Genomic DNA, 21,243 nt, shown 5'->3' with positions numbered 1-21,243 from the left:
TTATTTTTGAAAAGTGGCTTGCTACACCCCTATGGCAGCAGCAGCAGCACATCTCTGCCTCACTAACAGCAGCACATCCCTGCCTCACTGACAGCAGCACATCACTCACTCACTGACAGCAGCATATCCCTGCTTCACTGCCAACATCACTTCCCTGCCTCACTGACAGACATGCACATTTCTGACAGAATCATTTAAAAAATGTCAAAATTCTTACATGAACTCTCAGGACCTCACAGCAGGGACCATAGTATGAGATAGATATACCACTCTTTTGCGCACTATGAAATATGCATGCCTCGGGTGGTTTAGCATCATATATGGTTGATCTTGAGTAAGTATTACACTCATTCTAAAAGTTGCTATCTAAGCAGAGCAGGGACCAAAGGCGCTTACTAAGTTCACACATAAGTTATTCTTCTTTGGCATTGTCTGCACATTGTAGTCTATTGTTTGTTTTTTTGTTTTGTTTTTGTCTATGGTAATACAAATGCTACCATGCCCAAGTGTGCCAACAGCTCTGTCAGGCCCAGGATCTGGAAGGGGGCATGGATGTGGGTAGCTTCACCACCTTAGGATAAATATACTAGTCTTTGTGCAACCACAAATCTGCCGCACACACACACCACATAAGGGGGATTATTCTGGTTGATTCGTAAGGCTGCAAATTCGCAGCCTTGTGAGTCAACCAAACTCTGCCTTGCGAATGGTTAGCTGGCGACACCCATTTGCAAGGGTGACTCGCTTGCAGGGTCTTGCAAATGGATGTTACACAGTAACATCCCTTCGCAGAGCAAGGGGAACCTACCACATCTTTCAATGGAAGGAAGCTGAACGCATATAAATGTGACTCTCAAGTCACTTAAATATGCATGCATGCTGGGAAGGAAATGGGCGGGCAGCTGACATCTGGTGATGTCAGCTGCCCGCCCCTGTGTCATGCCCTCATTGACATGAGAGCGCCTAGCTTTCTCATGGGAATACCCATAAAATTCTTGGCATTTCCAAGTGGGGAACTTGGGAACGCCAAGCCGCCCCACACCCCTCTCTTCCCCCCGAACGCTGTCATATGTGAACACAGCCCTGCTGTGTACGAACCAGAATAACCCCCAAGAGGTAGCAGATGCAGACGGGTGTTGATCACCCTCCATACATCACGCATGGAAAGAGAGATGAGTGATTTTTTATTCTCCCTCTATGGTGGTCGTGGACCCCCACGAGGGAGCAGTCGGGATTCCGACGTTGGAGTACTGACTGTCGGAATCCCGACTGTCGGGGAGCCATCCGGCACCCCTCTTTCCTTAGCAATGAACACAGTAGTAGGCCTCTCGAAGCACCTGATGAAGTCACAATACAGTATGTGGCTTTCTTTCACACCATGTGGCATTATGCAAGCCTTGGCAGTCACATGGTTTGCAGTACCTGATTTTACACCATTTAATTTTTATTTGCCTGTCATAATACTGTACATACAACATAAACGTAAAGGATGCATACATTTTACAACTACTTCAGTGTTTCATACATATTTTAGCTCCTTGTTAAAGTGACACACCTTGGGTCTGAACTTTGCAACTATTTCGAGCATCTGAGTGCCAAATGCTATAAATTAGTAATACTTTAGCCCCACTTATCCAAGTTCATCAGGAATTTTAGTAATAAATCATTACAAAATCTGAGATTTTCATGAGAGCCTTGCCTTTTGCTGTCAAAAATGTTTAACGTTTCTAATAAATGGAGTTTTTTCTAGAACCTATACACTTATGTGGATTATGTGGATTTTGACCACACTCTTGAAGTTGTTGAATAACAAGTATTGAGGTGCGGTGTCTAATAGGATGGTGCTTTTCACCAGGACACCCATAAGGTTGCTACACTCAAGTTTGGGTTCCAATGTACTGATGGTATGAAGGAACTCTGGCACGCAGATGCTGGTCACAGTAGTGCAAACCAGAGCATAGTTATTATAAATGGGTCAAACCCAGATGGGAAAATGTGGTAGCAGTAAGGAATAGCCAAGGAATGATTGGAACAGAGCTTAATACTCTGGCACTTGAACAGTACCCATACACTCCCTGTAGGGGGGGGGGGGGGGGGTGATTCAAATTTTAGTACCAAGTGTGACACCACGTTTGGCATGCCTTCCCAAGCAGATTGGTGTGTGCACCTTTATGGGAGTCCTGTCTGCCTGTAACTACAGCGCACTACTACTGCCGACAGAGGACTTTACCATGGCAGCCATGAGCCAGCACCAACTAGCACAAGACATGCTGCAAACTCCTAAAACAAGTTCCCCCCCCAGAGCTATTAAGTAATAACTGGACTCTGGCATGCGGTAACATTACCCTCCTCCTCTGCTGGTGGGAATATACAGTTTTTTGGGTAACTGGTGGAATGTAGAACTCCAGAATATACAATCTATGTTAATATTGGGGGTCTAAGGCTAGGACATGGAACATAGAACCTAATTAAACTTGAGTTATAGTCTTGTGAGAATAGCAAAACAACTCTCATTGACAGCATGTGGAGGGCCGCCCAGCACAGGGCAAGGCCATCCACCTCGCAATACAGTGGTAAAATTTAGCGACTGCATTGCATCTATGAGGTGCTTCTAATTTATTTAGCACATTCAAAAAGATAATAGATATAATCTGATTGGTTGCTCATAGCAACATGCCATCTACAATAGATCTACCATCTTAATAAATAAGCCTCTTAGTCTGGGCAACCACTGCATGCTCCCGCTGTCCTTTGAGGTGGTTGCAACAGTGATGCGGAAACAGGCTGCCATAGTGTGTTCCCCTCTGCACCCAAGTTGCATCGGGTAAGCAGACCAGCTGATCCAATCAAGCTGATCCAATCAAGTCACTGCATCCCCTGCACCAATCACAGACCTTGTGCAGGTATAAAGCTAGGCTCCCAGTTCAGGAAGTTGCCTGAATAACTTTGCTTCCTGCTATATCTCTGGCTCCTGGCGTTCAGTCTTGGCTGTTTTTCTGTCACCATATCAGCTATCTCTTGGTTCAGCCAACCCCTTGTATCAGCAACCACTGGATCCAACCCAGCCACTGTACCAGCTATCACTGGGTCCATCTCAGCCTCTTAACCACAAAGAAGTTACCACTGAGTTCAGCCCAGCACTGGTACCAGCCACCAACTACCACTGGGTCAAGCCCAGCCTCTAAACCACCGACCACTGGGTTCAGCCCAGTCTGGTACCAGCTACCACTGGCTCCAGCAAAGCCTCTGTACCAGCCACAACTGGGTTCAGCCCACCATCTGAGCAACTTACCCTTTACCACTGGGTTCAGCCCAGCCTTGGTACCAGCTACCGCTGGGTTCAGATCAGTCTCAGAGTCTAGCTCAATCACTGCTTTTGCATAATCTGTTCATACACAGCTCTGAGAATCTAGTACTCATCTGGACCATTTATTGGAAAACACACAATACTGATAAAAATGATGCAAATTGGGGCCTCACGCATAGGGGTGTTGTAGCTGTCCATTCCTATAATGCCTCAGGGGACCAAAACACATTTACATAATTTTAATGTGAAATCAGTCCAATCTGTTTATTTTTATTTTTTAATCATTTTTATATAGTTAAATCTGTCAAAAAGCCATCAGCGCTGCTATCCCCAATCTTTTTTTGTCTTTTCTTACCTCAGGTTCGACTAACCTGAAATCTTAGCAGCTGCTAGTGAACCCTCTCATGTCATAGCGCCACCTCCCCTTGTTTTTTCCCCCTCACTGGGGAAATATTATTCTTTCTACTCCCCAACCCTGTCTTTTTGTGAGAGGTCAGCTCTGACTCCATTTGAACAGGCAGAATCAGATCAAGGAATAGCTGATATACCAGAAATCACGAGAAACCATACCAGTGATTTAGTAGAAACGGGTCAATTTCCAAACCAGGAAATATTGAAGTACAGTACATTGGGAACACAGACTACAGATAGGAGTGGAGCCTAATACTCCTACACTTGAACAGTGCCCAGAGAATCCCCTTTATAGGGAGGTGATTTAAATTTAGCGCATTAACATAATGTCCCCTTTGGTGCACTTTCCTCTTTCTCTATTACAAGTGCTAGGATGACTCGTACGGCGAATCTGCATGACATTGCTGCACTTTATGGTGGCAGGGAACTCGTTTAAAAGTGCTCATTGCCTCATAGGCAGTGAGCATTTTTAGGCAAACCCAGCATTTGGCCGGCCAGGTGGAGAGGTGAATGGGGCTGGCAGTGCTGGTGGTGAAACGCGGTGTACAGAGGGGATATGCCACCTTTGCGCTTATTTGAATCCCCCCCCTTCGTTTGAGAAAGGGACATTATAATGGCAACAATAAATATTTGTCTCTAATATCTATTGTTCTAGCTTCTTATTTCACATCATCTTATGACAACATCCAGCATTCCTCCAGATCATGTATATGGAAGAAGAAGAAGAACACAGTGTTCCCTGCAACACAAAGTCTATACAATATGGGTGAGACATGTTTATATATTGCATATTATGCACCATTATAGTACAGAAAGATATCTTATCATTGTATACAAATATCTATGTAGATGACTCACATTAGTGTAAAGCCTATGCACAATGAGGGGAAAGCAGAGTTGGATGAACGTTCGCTACAAATGTACTTTTATAAATCAAATAAATGTGAATTTTAACCAATATCTTGAGATGACCACATTCATTCGGCTGGACTGACCCTATCGATATACTGTACTATGCTTCCTAATATCATCATTATCAATGCACACTTGTACCAGCCCTATCCTTGGCGCATGCCCATAGCTCTGCATAGCAAGCTGAAGCTGCTACATGCCCTCAACACACCCCACATGTGATGCTCTGTTACCACCCAAATACTAAAGATGGCCAACGGTGAGCTCATAAACTATGCCATGGGAGACCATCGATGGCTTTACCCATCAATATTCATCCCGGTTCTTTCAGTTAATGGCCAATCACTGAGAGTGGGGCTTCGTGGTAGTCAGGAGTGGATGTATAACAGGGGTTTTTCTGGTCTAATCTCTGCGCTTGTAAGCTGCCCTAGGTTGTACCGGATAGTGTGAATCACCTAACACACCACATATATGCACAAAAAAAAGAAAATACCGATACAGTCCTTTAGGCGCTATCTGGGAACAATCCTTTTTCAAAAGATTTTTTTGGACGATAAAACCCAAAAGATAAAAGACAAAACACCACAATAGTGTAATACAATTTTTGAAAGATGAATATGGACAGAAATTCAATAAAAATTGATTCTTGATAGGTGGACTCGTACCCTTCGCGTTGGTCTACTGTTTTAAGGTAGACATAAATCGCTTGTGAAGGAGCGGTCTGAATGCCGTACGATTTCACCCTTTTAAGATGATGCTCCACTTGACTCCACAAAGCTCAAGGGAAAGGGAATAAACCACAATAGTGTAACACTGTTATGGTAAGATAATCAAGATTCAGTACATATTCATCCTTACTGAGGGGACCCGTACCGTTTAAGTTGGTCTACTTTCTGAGGGTAGACATATATCACTTATAGGGGCGGTCAAATCACCATGGGAACACTTCGCTTATTCACTCTGCTCGTAGCTCATGAAAGTAAAAGAAAGCTGGTATGGTGTAATACCGCTTTATTCACAAACATTTAAAAAAACATATACAACAGGGTAATAAACTCCAGACTCTCACCGAGTGGTATTGTCCACAATGAAAATGCAGACAATAAGGCAATGGATGTAATCCAGGCGTCCCTGCAGCCTCTCTCGGTGCACAGTCCAAAGTCCTTTCCCCTTCCTCCACCGCGGTGGAGGAAGGGGAAAGGACTTTGGACTGTGCACCGAGAGAGGCTGCAGGGACGCCTGGATTACATCCATTGCCTTATTGTCTGCATTTTCATTGTGGACAATACCACTCGGTGAGAGTCTGGAGTTTATTACCCTGTTGTATATGTTTTTTTAAATGTTTGTGAATAAAGCGGTATTACACCATACCAGCTTTCTTTTACTTTCATGAGCTACGAGCAGAGTGAATAAGCGAAGTGTTCCCATGGTGATTTGACCGCCCCTATAAGTGATATATGTCTACCCTCAGAAAGTAGACCAACTTAAACGGTACGGGTCCCCTCAGTAAGGATGAATATGTACTGAATCTTGATTATCTTACCATAACAGTGTTACACTATTGTGGTTTATTCCCTTTCCCTTGAGCTTTGTGGAGTCAAGTGGAGCATCATCTTAAAAGGGTGAAATCGTACGGCATTCAGACCGCTCCTTCACAAGCGATTTATGTCTACCTTAAAACAGTAGACCAACGCGAAGGGTACGAGTCCACCTATCAAGGAGTGGATGTATGTTTCATGTCTTTGCCATCGATGGTGGGAAACCATCTGGTATTGCTCCGACCAGTCGCAAAAGCATTGGTGATTGTGAACTGATCGATGCCCATCTCTACCAATTACTGTATACTGTCTCAGCAGTCAGTGAAGATTCCCCTGAGTTGTGTAACTGTTCATTGCTTTCCATGCATATTGTCATAGCATATGCAGTATAAAAAGGTGTGAGGTCTACTGTATATGCAAAACTAACTTGCCTTCAATTCTGCACCAATCCCAATGTTAATAGTTTATTTCAAAATATTTTGCTGTCTTACTAGATATACAAATGAAGTACAGTAGCATCTGTATAACACATTTATATAATATTACACACCCATTTTATGCACAAATTTATAACCTTTAACTTTATATATCTTTCAATAACTCTCCCTCATAAACATGTTTTTTACAACCTTACATATTTTCCAGCTCTGTTCCTCTAGTTGGTGGGTGGTGTGCGTATCTGACTTCCAAAATAAACTAGGAAAGCCACTTACCATCAGAGTTCAAACATGCGTTCTCTTTCTCATGCATGAGGCGTAAATGCTAAATATGACTGAGGTTGTTGAAAGAAACTGCACATTGAATATTTTATTTATGCAAATTGTTAATGAATATAAATATTTTCCACTACAGAAACCTGGGGAAAAGACGCCGAGCCTTCTGCTTCCCAAACATCTGGGGGCTCATTCAGAAGTGCTAATGAGCCTCATTTGTCATCCGAAATGTTACATTCTGACCTACCTGGACAAGTTACCAGTTTCTTTGATGAGTTAACAACTCACCCTTCTTGTATAATTAAAAGTATTGCTATAGATAATGATTCATTAGACGGTAAGTAACTTATAGAAAGTAATATTGTCTTTATGTTATTTTTTTACAAAGACATAGCGAACTGCAGTGTTTCTGGGAACAGACTTGCTTGCCAGGTCCTTAGTAAAGGTTGCTTGAGCCCTAGGTACACATGTAGCTCCCCTTGTAATGCTGCTAAACACACGTGTATGGGCACTCAGGGACTCACCAGTCATGCTGACCAGGTGCACGTAACAAAGGGTATACAACTGGCATGTAGGATCTACTGCTTGTAGCGTGAGAAGGAGACTTTGGGCTAGATGTAAAAGGATGAGATTTTTATAAATGTGCAGTTTTTGGGTTACTTTGTGGTAACTTTCCACAAATTGCAAATGTCATAGGGTGCAATTTGTGGTAAAAATCAGATGTTTTGCAGTGAGCAAAAATCACAAATCGAAAAATCACATCCAGATGTGTTCAGATTGAAAACATACAAAATTGCAAATGTAATAGGGTGAAATTTTTCAAATGTCACATCTACAGATGGAGCCGGCCTTGTCCTTGCTGTGGATGGCATCTCTACCACCATCCAACGCCGGCGGCCGGCTCCTGCCAGGGGGCGTGCGCACGAGACGCCTGCATGCCCCATGGCAACGGAGCTCGTGGGGGTCACCGATGCCTCCTCCGCCTTCTCCACCGTTCCCCCTCGCCACCCGACCCCCCCCCCCCCTGAACTTTGCAGTGTCTCCCCGAAGCAGAGAGGGGCTGGCAGACACTGCCCAGCCGCCGCGATTCTGCGTCCCAGTCTCTATCACCGGCGCCGCCAGCGCAAGGGATCTGGCAAGCGCCAGGGATAGAAGAGGCCAGCTCCATCTGTAACATGACTAAAAAAATCTCCAAAAAATATTGATTTTATTCCTCGGCTTAGAGCCTGATTCATACCTGTTCGCTAGTCTGCAAACATACGCAAACTAGTGAACAGGTATGAATCAGGCTCTAAGAGTGCGTACATTTGCAGCATAGCGAAATGGTAAACACCGCCTGCCAGCTGACCAAAGCCCCTCCCCTCGCTAGCATGCAAGGGGATGCATGCGGGCAAAATGAGGAGAAATCATTCGATGGTCGCTGAATATCTATCATTTGACGTCAACCACCTGCCTCGAGCAGGCAATGCCACGCATGTGTCCTAAGGGAAACGCCAAGCATTTTTTAAGTGCACACCCATAAAATGCTGGGCATTCCCCTGCTGCCACCCCTGCTTTGTCCTGCCCTCCTCAAGCACATGTGCAGAAACCCTACAAAGGGGAAGGGGCCAAATTCGGACCTGTGTGAATGGGTCTGAATTGGCCCCTCAATGTATCATGATCTGAAGTATGCATCTGTACCATGGGTTACTTGCTAGGTCTTGCCCTTTTGTTACATACATTTGTATTTACTATTATATAAGAAAGTAGTGCTATTAAATATTAAATATAATCCCAGAATTTAAATAACTGCCCATTAATAAAATATTAAAGGGAGTTTTTCTTAGTACTTTTCAGACATCGTCCTGTACTTGCAGGTCCTGACAAACAAGAGGAGTCTTGGCTCAGCAAGATTGCAGCTTACAGGAGCAAGTTGGACTTCCTAAATTGTTGGAAAGGCACAAAAGAAGACACAGTAGAACTTGAAAGAGGTGATACTGTATAACCAAATTCCATAGATTCAATATTCTGTTTTAGGATATATATTAAAGTGACCATGCTTCCAAGTAAATGCTTTAGATTAAGTAAAAAGAAAACACAAAAGCAAAAAAGAAAAGAAAAGCATGTTTTGAACAACCAATAAGAACAATATTTTAGGCATTGAATATGATCTACAGTTATTAATAATGTTGGCAGGGACATTTTAAGAAAGGAGAAGGCCCATATGCAGCCTCCTCCACCTGTGGAGTGCTAGAGGGCTCAGACTGTAATGCGCATGCGTAGATCTCTGGGAAATTACACTGCAGCCATTTTCAAGGTGATTTCGAGGAGTGTCCCTGAAAACACAGGTGTTCTCCGGCCGTTAGGCGGGAGAGCCACTGACATCATCAGTGGCCTCCTTCTCTCCATGGCCATCACAGAGCTCTGTAAGTTTAGTCTAGTCTTACTCGGCGCTGCGATGAGAGGAGAAAACCATTCGATGGTGAGTGAATTTTTAATGGTTTTCCGCTCATGTGCATGGCTGCAATCGGTGCAGTAGGTGGGGCGGCGTTTATCTGATCGCTTGGCTCTAAACCAATTGATCAGGTCTGAATTACCCCCATTGGGCTTTTTCACACTGTCTGGGTGCTGCCGGGCGGGATAAGAATGCACGGCTTAAAAGCCGTGCCGTCCCTGCAGTCAATAATGGGCTGCTGTGCTGTCTTTCATACTGGACGGTCACGGCCCGGCCGCCGGGTAACAGCCGGATCTTACCACTGCATTGGCCGGCTGCCGTGCCGTGGCCATCCTGTCCTCTGTGCTCAGTGTGGTGTGGAAGGCAATGGGCGCCTTCACACACCACGGTACTGCCGGGTAATAAAGGCCGCCCCCATGTGAAGTCAGGGGCGGCCCTACATAACGTCAGGCTGGACATGCCTGTCACTGTTTTAACCACCCCCTAAATTTCCACTGCATCGTATCAGGGAGCTGGTGCATTTGAAAGACACAAATCTCAGGCAAAAAGCCGGACAAAGTGTGTCCGGCTTTTTGCCGTCTGGTCAAAACCGGAGTGTGTGAAACTAGCCATAGAGTTTATTTGCATATAAAAAACGTAGATGATATTTTATTGCGTTGTGTTTGTATACTGAATAGATAATTTTTTTATTGGACAAGTCTGCCAGCACATTTATTTATTTGCTTATTCTATGTAAATATTGTGATAGTCTGATAACATTTGTTGCAGCAGTTTTATAGATCCAATCATTTTTTTGTAGGCAGGAAAAATATGGTCTGCATTTGCATGCAGTGTTTAAATACTCAGCAGCTTTGAGGTTCGTGAACCCCCATGAGGGAAAATTGCCCGTCGGTTGGAATGTTCGACTGTCCGCAGTCAAAATGTCGACGTTGGTATACTGACCTCCGGCCAGTCATCCAGCACCCCAATATCCTTTACAGGGCAAGCTCATATATAATAAGCATACAATATACTCATGGTCAGATAGGTCATAGTGCCCACAGTGATGACCCCTGGTGTGCCGACTTATAGCTGAGACCTGTTTTCTGATATGTGACTAATTTATTATTTTTATCCATCTCTGCAATGCAGTAAATCCAATGACACTGCCATGGCTACACAACAAGTTATGCCTCTGTTGCTGCCCATGTTAAGACACTTGTCCAAATTTTTCCATGGATACTTTGTGGGGTATATGTATGAAGCAGTGATAAGGGGGAGAAGTGATAAAGTGCCTGGTACTTTATCACCGGCCAATCAGCTCCTGACTGTTAAGTTGCAGGCTGTTAAGTTAAAGTTAGGAGCTGATTGGCCAGTGATAAAGTACCAGGTACTTTGTCACTTCTCCCCCTTGTCACTGCTTCATACATCTCCCCCTCAGTTTCAAATCTGCCCCAGCATACTGTATCCTATAAATCTACCTCCATTAATGCACACACTGTTAAAAATCAGCAGTTTAGACGTTCCCCATATAAAAAAGCCAAATGTAAAGTTCAAATTATTTATGGTGGATTAAAAGCTAATTATACATACAGTATTTGCCCATAAACAGCTAAGTTCAGGCTAAAATCCCATTCCTTTAAATTGTAATGCAAAGCCTATTGATTAAGAACATAAACATATATAAAATGTAAAGTTTTTTTTATGTTATAACCTATTCAAATGAATTCTTGGGGTACACTGGTGGTTGTGTATAGGACATGTAGCTGAGAAATGGCACTGAAGATATTTCTTCATATTTTAGTTGACTATTGGTTAAGTTGTAGAACAACAAGACCCAGCAGACCATTTAATGCCCCACATGCTTGGACTTGTGGTTCTCCAAGTCCCTGCATGTGGGTAGCCTTGCTGAGACTTGTAGTTCGACAACTTAAGCCAATGGAGTTGGAGCTGACAACGCTGCCTCCTCCATACCGTGAACATGACCCAGGTCGCTAGACCCAGATTACCCGTTCACACTGCTCCTTGACCTGGGTCTGAGCCGTGTTCAACTCTGGTTATGACCAGGGTTGAACTCCCGGGTTACTTGACCCATGGTGGCCCTTCAGACCACACCTCAATCCGGGTTGTGCCACAACGGCCCTGCACTAACCCTGGCTGAGAGTGCAGTCTGAAAGGGGTATACGTATACTTAGTAACAAGCCCTGCCCCACTCTGCCTCTCTGGATATATGCTGCAGCCCCTCCAGTTTTTATAATACAAAAGTAGTTCCCATGGAAATCTGTAGGCGGAGCTTACAGGATTTACCAATCTCCAGAATGTACATCATTCCATATCCTGGCCTTGGTGGCCGACTTGTTACCACTGATAATGTGCAGATCACATGCAGTAGTTCAGCAAGAGTAAAGGCCCATACACACTTGGCGACTTTGAGATGAAAGTCGCTCAAAACAGCAGGGTTGAGCGGCTTTCAGCTCAAAGCCACCAAGTGTGTATGGTCCTGCGATGAGTGGTGAGCGCTGCTGCGCGCTCCTGCAACATCGCCAGGAAAGCCGTTCATCTGCTGGTTATACCAGCAGATGAGCGGCTTTCAGGACGGCGTTGCATAGCGCTCCGCTATGCAACGCCGTCCTCCCCCCTCTATCGGTGCTGGGCAGGGGGAAAGCTGCTCAGTGTAAATGCACTGAGCGGCTTTCCCCGCAGCGATGAATGCGATCATCGCTGTCCATATATGCTGGGCATAGTCGCCCAGTGTGTATGGACCTTAAGTAAGTAATGTCAATCCTTTATATCCATTTTGATGCACACTAGAATACTGATTATTTTGTTAATATACAATTTAAAATTAGATAAACTATGTGCTGTAGGTTCATTAAAATGATAGACCATTATATTCCTAGAATGTAAATATATAAATATATGTATTTATAAAGGCCTGACACCCTGAAAGAAGATAACACAGCATTAATAATGGCACTGTATTCATAGACATATGTCTGTTGTTTTTGCAGATCTTCATGATTTTACAAATACTTATAAAAGCCACACTTTGAATGAATTGGCTGAGTGTGAGGAAAATGCAGGACAGCCTTACATTCCCTATGATCTCGCAAAGATTTACATTACTAAGGTTTGTGCAAAACAAGTTTAATAGTTTTAAGATAATGAATAATGAAACTAGCAGCAATTGTAATTAATTTGAGGCTTTGAGGACGGCTTTGCATAGCGCTGAACCCACATTCAAACATACAGTAGAATGCTGTCATTTAAAAAAAAAGTCCAATTACAGTATGTTACTAAATAATGCTGTCTGTTGCAAGTTGCATGCAGGGTGGTACCGATACCGTTTATAAATAGAGGATATATATTATACATACACACACACATATATTATTTTTTTTATTTGGGGGGGGCACAACATTTTGGGGGAAATTTACTAAAGGAAATTTGTAAAAATATAGGTGTATTTGTATCCAGAAATACACTTATTTTTGACATTTACTATCCCAAAAATACAGCAATTCGTATTTGTATTGATAGCACATCAATACGACTACGAATTGCCATATTTTCGGGATAGTAAATGTCAAAAATAAGTGTATTTCTGGATACAAATACACCTATATTTTTACAAATTTCCTTTAGTAAATTTCCCCCTTTATGTCAGGGGGGAGCAAAATATATAGTTACGCCACTGTACACAGTTACACTAACACACTCTGACAATACTCTGCCAATGTTAAACAGCCAATCTAGTTGCAATTGTGCATAGGCATGTGACCACTTGCAACCCACAAGCAATTTTACTTAAGTTATGTATAATGGCAAAAGTCTCTCTCTCTCTCCATCAATCCTTTCATTTAGTCTATAAATAGCTTAGATGACAATGGTGTTAATCAGAGGTTAAAGTGAGGCAGTTCCACCACCTCTCATAGGGCCTTATTTTGGTTCATTCTTTCTGACAAAATCCTTCTTAGATGGACAAAACCATGTGCACTGCAGGGGGGGCAGATGTAACATGTGCAGAGAAAATTAGATGTGGGTGAGTAATTTTGTTTCTGTGCAGGGAAAATAATGACTGCTTTATTTTTACACTGCAATATAGATCTCACTTTGAAGTAAAACCCCACCCAAATCTAATTCTCTCTGCACATGTTACACCTGCCCCACCTGCAGTGCACATGGTTTTGCCCATCTAAGAAGGATTTTGTCAGAAAGAATGAACCAAAATAAGGCCCATGGTGAGGTGGAACATTTTAACCTCCACATTGGCCCTACACAGTAATTCTCACAGAAAAGCATTCTAGTTTGCCAATAATCCCACCACTTGCCCTGTCTCTGCCCATACTTGCCTACCCTCCCGGAATGGCCGGTAGGGTCCCGCAGATCGGGTCCCCCTCACAGCCCCCCGGGAAGGTTTATTCACAGGAAAAGGGGAATTGGGGAGGTACCGGTGCACAAGTCACTTAACACGAGTAAGGATAATAACATTTGTAGCAATGGAATATCCACAGTATACAATAGGGTGGCTTAATGTATTAATGGCTGGTGAAGGTGCTCCCCTGAGAGTATCACTAAGTATGTGGAGAAGAGAAAGAAAGTACTCTCTTTTTTGGGGGCACTGATTTGAAAAAAAGTTTTTTTTTTAAACTTAACTTTTACGATTATAACAAATAAAGAATAAAATTGACACACAATGACACTCCCCCGGGAAGGTTGGCAAGTCTCCCGCATTGTAGCCACAGCTCCTGCTCCTCCCCTTCCATGAGGTCTAAAATTCCAAATTTTTCGGGTCCGCGGTGAGGGGGCAGGGCTAAAATTACATGAATCGCATCATTTTAGCACCTCTCCCATCCACGGACCTGCAAATTAATGCGGCTGCCGATCGTGGGGGTGAGGCTTGGTGACATCAGCTCTGGGCTTCTCCCGGAGAGGAGTTTTAAAAATTTAGCATGTATGTCTCTGCCTAATGGGGGTAGGGAAGGGGGGTAATTAGGTGGCATAGAGAAATGAGATCCCCACCTCTGCATGACCACTCTAAGCACTGGTGTTAACTCATTCTTCCCTGTCCTGTGTTTGGGATAGAATAAGAGAAACCAGGCAGAATAAAAATAATTGGGGAAATCTGAGGAGGATGACTACAAGTCTTCTGCAGAAACAGTTTTAAAATGTTGCTATTTGCCATTTGCATTTCTGGGTTTGTCTGATTCATACTGTAACATTGTTAATACTGCAGACAATTCCTGTTTTCTTTAATTTTTACCATATGTGCTCTGATGACATCTGGTGGTACACTGTGATACTGAATTTTGTTAAGAATTACAGGGTATGATTTATAGACGGACACAGCGTGTGCATATTCCACTGTCACCACTGTGTGTGTAGATACTGGAGTGTGCTCCCATGTGTTACACACTACCTGTTCCTTCTGGCTCGATCTAGTGCATACATTCTGATATGAGCTGCGCACATGCTTATGTAACCTGGGCCTGAGAAGCATGTAATGAGCTCCACCAATCAGATCGCAGCACAAACGTCTCAGTCTCTGCCCTCTGGTGCAAAGTGTCATGGGAAAAAATGCCAACCACAGGGCCCTAGCTAGAGGGGGCCCAGGGGCACTGACCCCTTGTGCCCCCATTATAATCCGGCCCTGCTGTCACCTATATAATTTGTAGGGTCATTATTGCACCACACAACATAGGTGCACTATACATTACAATATAAATAAATATGATGATAATTATACATTAAGCTTTTTGGCATAAAATTGGCCAATATTCTGAGGCTACCCAATCTGTCAATGTAACCGCATGGAGTAGGTCCCTAGCATTATATGGGTGTACTTCCAAGGTGCCTGGCACCCCCAAACCCAGGGGCGAATTTAGGGGTCAGGCCGCCCCAAGGCACAACATTTTTGTGCCCCCCCCCTATTTTAATGTAATCATATATGTATATACATTGTTATTTATATATTTCATTAAAATTTAACTGTAGCCCCCCTTAATATTTTTTTAAGCACTCTGAACTGCTCACTGTACCGAGGACCCGGAGGGAGGGAGGCACTTATTAGTACAGTGTTTAGGAAAGTGTCTCTGTCAGTCTCTCTCCAGCTCACGCACTGTGACTGACTGAGCGCAGGGAGGATCTGTGCGCTGCTCAGCTCAGCTGCTGGATACACAGCAGCCAATAGATTGTGTGTGTGTAAAGTAGCCAATGGTGAGCCTGAGCCATTTCCAGACGCGCAGGCGGACCGTCGGACCCAGCCACTAAGCGGTGATGTAATGTGCATGGCAGTGTGGGTGGGCAGTGGCGGGTGACGAGCGGCGCTGCCGCCGACATATGATAATTCATGTCTGCGGCGGCGACGCTCGCCGCTGCCCACCCGCTCTGCTATGCTGCTATTTAACAGAATTTCAGCCTGCCTGCCGCCCTTAATTGGTGCCGCCCTGAGGCCGGTGCCTCATGGGCCTAGGCACAAATCCGGCCCTGCCCAAACCACCCCATCCAAACTAAATAAAGGATAGTTGTGAAGTAGCAGAGTTTTACTGTTAATAAAAGGATAGCAGTGAAGTATCAGAGTGTTAAGTAAGTGAAAGTAGCAGCTCAGTGATGGCAGCATACATCTCACCACCTCACCTCTCACCCCTCATAGTAATGGCACTGCACTGATTTACCTACTGTACTAATTTATACTCTGGATGGCAGTACAGATTATTGTATTAAATATTCTCCATGTGTGTCATGTGACTGAGATTAAAAATATTTGCAACGGATGTTATGTAAGGAAACTGCTACTAGCTTTAGTATACTGCAACTTCCTCATTTTGTGTGATATTTACTATGCTTTGCCTATTCTCCTCAAGTAAAACTATGTAGTGCATCCAAAATGGCTGCCTTGTCTGGTACCTTCCATGGGTAGGTTATATAACTGGTAGAGTTTATTAACTAAAATTGCTGTACCAACACTGCATTAAGTTCATTGTGCTCAAAATGCCTGTTGGAGAAAGTGCGCTATATAAATAACACTTACTAACTTACTAATAACAGCATGTTCACTATAGGCCTCATTCAGCAGGATTTGCAATTGCGAATGAAGGCACACTGATTACAAACCATCAATCACATCTTCGTATACTAAAACCCCATTGCAAATATATCCCAAACACAAATATATTGCACAGATAGCTACAAATGCAACATTGCGTACATTCACTCAAAATAAGAAGAAAAAATGCATCTCTTATACATCGATGACAAGCCACTGTAGTGTGCCCTAAGCGTATCACTGCAAGTGCTACTCACTAACTTCACACCTAGAGTTTGTTAATAGATTACTAATCAAACCATTAATTACATGGAGAACTGTTCCGGAAAGAAAATTTCAAAGTGCTGAGACTGATTTGTACAAAATACTCATTAATAATTTAGCTATGTGAAAATATTGCACACAAAAATCATATTGCAATAATGGGCCTTATTTTGGTTCATTCTTTCTGACAAAATCCTTCTTAGATGGGCAAAACCATGTGCACTGCAGGTGGGACAGATGTAACATGTGCAGAGAGAATTAGATTTGGGTGGGGTTTTACTTCAAAGTGAGATCTATATTGCAGTGTAAAAATAAAGCAGTCAGTATTTTCCCTGCACAGAAACAAAATTACTCACCCAAATCTAATTCTCTCTGCACATGTTACATCTGCCCCCCTGCAGTGCACATGGTTTTGTCCATCTAAGAAGGATTTGGTCAGAAAGAATGAACCAAAATAAGGCCCAATGTGCTGGGTTGCTTTGATTCTTATGTACGTACGTACTTACGTACATGTAAAATGTTTAAGCAAAAAGTGTTAAGTAATAAGTTATGCACAACATGTTGCTACAATAGGCATATGCATACTGTACCTAAGATAGTGTTCTTTTGTCAGTTGTGAAAATCTAATGTATTTAATTAGGCATGCAGCACACGAACCAGCATTCCCTGCATCATTATGAACAACATCCACTCATAGGCAAAAGCGGGGCGGGGGGGGGGGGGGGATGGGAATGGCGGGATTTCTGGTTTCCCAGAAACTCTTGGCAAGTGCCTTGAAATTATGACAACACTAGCACTGGTATATAATATGATCACTGAAGCTGCCACCACATCATACAGTGAAAGGGACAGAGCAGAGCTGCTGTACATGCCCAGTGTTCTAGCTTCTTCCACCACATTTAACAACAACAATGTAAACGGCGCTAATGGACTACAACCCAAATATCTGGATAAATTTAAAAATTGTTTATTTTTCACAGTAATAAAAAGTTATTTTATTTCCACATTACCACCGGCCGGTGAGACAATCTCCTACACTTATTAAAAAACAATCATATAATGACTAGATAGTCATAAAAATAGAAAATTACAAAAAACAATCAAGAATAAAATATAAGATCAGATTTGTGCACTAAGGCAGAACACAATTTGATATGTTAGCTGGCGAAAACCTCTAATCATGCCCTCATTCAAGTTTTGGCAGCACACAATGGGTTAAGTTCTTTGTTAGTAAGGCCACATATATTGCCTCTTGGAGTGGCTCTTTGGGTTTTACACCCACATATGTTTGGAAGCACCCAGATTAGCAGTGTCAAGCATTAGGTTAGTAACAGCCACTTATAAGCAGGTTAGTGATTGCAACACACATGCAGATCATTTAAGTCACTTTAGTATAATTGTCAAATCTGGGGAAATCCAGTAACACTCACTTGTGTAGTGCTATGAACAAGGGGTTTCCTTGTGCTTATGCTCCGTTTTGTGGAGGCTAAGCTTTGTGACTTATGGGTGACAGGTGCACGCCTGGAGCGGGTCCCCGGCTACTGGTCATACCGATGGTGTAGCCTTCTCAAGGACTTCTCAGCTCCGGCTTCTGTCTCCCAGGCTCCGGTGGTTAGTTCAGCAGGCAGTGCTTCGTCAGTGGCTTCATCAGCTGATGTATGATGTGTATTTATTTCTTTATTACGATGTGACCAATTATCTTATTTAGATGTTTGAAACAGCATGTACTATAGACTATCTGTACTGTTACATATTAATACTGTACTCCATGCATTATCCAGTTTATAAAAAGACAAATTTCAGGGCTGTTACCACTTCCTAAACATATTTACTCCAATGTGCTGCAGAGTGGGAGATTTTGGATTACATTTGGAAACGCACCTCTAAAAATTCACTATGCTATGCCGGGATTGATATGAAATCCCGGCGGTCGGAATCTCTGCGTTCACAATCCCGACCGCCGAAATCCAGACAAGGGGGGACACGTGGATCCCCCCCCACCCCTTGCGGGATCACTGCGCTCGTCACTCACCGGGCCTGGTGCCTCGTTACGCTCGGCACACTAATTTGTTTTCCCTCTATGGGTGCTGTGGACACCCACGGAGGGAGAAAGTGCCGGGATTTGAACTGCATCCCGCTATGCCACATACTTCCCAACTGTCATGATTTTTGCGGGACAGTCAAAACTTTCGTGACTGTTCCATGTCCCACCTGCGTCCAGAAGTGTCCCACGTTTGGGAGACAGTTGAGAGTCCCCCTATTGCTCTGCTTAGCATTTTCCCCTGTTAATCGATGCTCTTCTTTGCTTAGCAGAGCAGCAGGGAAAATAGATGTTGTGTACATGCGCATAGCATCTATTCACTGAAGAGAGGGACAGGGACATGGCCAGCAGCTCTCACAGTGATGGGCATACCCCCACTGCAGCGGAAATGGGGTGTGGCCTTGCAAAAGTGACATGATCATGACCTTGATGCCTCACCCCCTAATTTCTGGCACACACCTTCGGCGTATGCATGTGTTCTGCCGGCTCATTCAGAAAACTTGGGAGGTATGTGGCCATCAGTACTTCCACAGTCTGCGTAGCTCTCCGGGCATGTGTTGTTAATGGGTTTGCTAGTCTTTCAATATGTTTTGCATATATTGTAATTGTATAACCCACAACACATCCACTACATGCCCTGCATCACAGAAATTGCATAGCTACCCCTCTATCATGCCTCCACCACTCCTTTTAGTGATTGCTGAATGAGATCGCTACATTGTTCGCAATGTTGAGTCCTGTTGGAGAAAAGAGCTATATAAATAAATTAATTATTATACACACACACACACATTTATGACACAAAACTTTCTCAATCTTCCCACACTCATAATTCTTTTAAACTATTAATTGAGCTAAATACATCAATGCTTTAGAAGTCAAACTATAAAATGGTTTTAAAATGGACTTTGATCTCAAATCTGTTGAGAGTTATCTGTGTCTCTACTCTCTACACACTTACAGGAAGTATAGTTCTGATGGGTTGGGTTTGTTTAGTCTACAGCAACTAGGTCGACAAGCATTAGGTCGACACCACTAGGTCGACAGGCAGCAAGGTCGACATGGGTCTAGATCTATATGGGTCTAGGTTGACAAGGGTGTAGGTCGACAGGACATTAGGTCGACACAAGCATTAGGTTGACATGGGCAAGGTCGACAGTCAAAAGGTCGACATGGGGTTTTTCACAGGTTTTTTTTACCTAAATGTCAACACAGTTGACATGGACACCGTTTGAAGTGCACCACATACCCTCACATCGCTCACTTTGCTCGCCATGCTTCGGGCACACTATTTTATTATCCCACCACGCCCTAGTGGATGGTAGGGCATGAAATACCTCCTATCGGCACGCGTCAGCTCAAAAACCAGTGAAAAACCCCATGTCGACCTTTTGACTGTTGACCTTGCCCATGTCGACCTAATGCTTGTGTCGACCTACATCCATGTCGACATTGACCCATTTCGACCTAAACCCATGTCGACCTTGCTGCCTGTCAACCTAGTGGTGTTGACCCAATGCTTGTCATTGTCAACCTAGTTCCTGTAGACCCAATGACCATATCCCGTTCTGCCTATGGCTATCATTACCATGAAGGTTATTGTGAAGGCTTCCTATTGTTTTATGCGGATCCGATACGATTTGCCGGCGGTCGGGATCCCGGCGGTCGGGATCCCGGCGGTCGGAATCCCGACACTGGAATCCCGACCGCCGAAATCCCGACAAGGGGGGGACATGGATCGCCCCCCCTTGCGGGCTCGCTGCGCTCGCCACGTCGTGGACACCCACAGAGGGAGAAAGTTTCGGGATTTCGGCGGTCAGGATTCCAGTGTCGGGATTCCGACCGCCGGGATCCCGACCGCCGGCAAATTAACTGCATCCCGTTTTATGCAATACAGTAATACAGCTCCATTATCCTTCTCTCATCGTTTCCAAACCATGATTCATTTATTACTTTTTAAACTAAATTAGTACAACACATTAACATCATACACAAATAAGATCTATATATACTGTAGATCTTTATGTCTTGTCTTATGTTACATTTAATGTGTACTTTACATATTTCAGATGGTAAACGATATACAACAAATGAAATTAAAGCACATGGAGGTCATTACAGAAACTGATGGAAATGCAAGGAGAAATCAGGTAAAAATAATTTAACATTAAGATACAGACAATAAAGAAATGTCTTTATTGCAAGTACAGTATTAGCTTGCAATAATGGTGAGAACATCTATTTCTAGCCCACATTTCAGGGATCATTTATAAGTCATAAAAAAACACATTTGCTGAGAACATTGACCCCAACACTGTACATTGTATGACTCATTTCAGAAGATGGATGGCGTGTTATGGGATAAGGGTCTGAATCAAGGACACTGCCAGCACTTGTGCGCCAAGAGAAGGGCTGATACTAGCATTACCATAAAGTCAATACGACAAAATATGTTTTAGCAGTCTCATCAGAGTGTGAATCAGGATTAATTCCACAGAGAGGTCTGCTTCTGTGGTGTGGGTGTGGCAGACTATAGGCGGCTAAGATCTGCATGGTATTATTTATTTATTTACAGGGTCTTCTATAGGGCAGCATATTC

At 43.4% G+C, this 21,243-nt stretch overlaps 1 protein-coding gene across 2 annotated transcripts in view; it reads left to right on the top strand.

The window, feature by feature from the left end:
• LOC146078414 (uncharacterized) overlaps positions 1-21,243 on the top strand; it is a 99,223-nt gene that overhangs the window by 68,392 nt on the left and 9,588 nt on the right. For both annotated transcript variants that reach the window (XM_083186105.1, XM_083186106.1), the window contains exons 3-7: positions 4,374-4,484; positions 7,021-7,218; positions 8,738-8,851; positions 12,306-12,424; positions 20,714-20,794. In XM_083186105.1, the coding sequence (XP_083042231.1) occupies positions 4,481-4,484; positions 7,021-7,218; positions 8,738-8,851; positions 12,306-12,424; positions 20,714-20,794 (516 nt within the window). In that variant the 5' untranslated portion in view covers positions 4,374-4,480. The remainder of the gene's footprint in view (positions 1-4,373; positions 4,485-7,020; positions 7,219-8,737; positions 8,852-12,305; positions 12,425-20,713; positions 20,795-21,243) is intronic.

Source organism: Crinia signifera, chromosome 1 (genome assembly GCF_055691185.1).
Source record: "Crinia signifera chromosome 1, ASM5569118v1, whole genome shotgun sequence".
NCBI classification, from domain to species: domain Eukaryota; kingdom Metazoa; phylum Chordata; class Amphibia; order Anura; family Myobatrachidae; genus Crinia; species Crinia signifera.
This window is presented reverse-complemented; position numbering and strand designations above follow the sequence as displayed.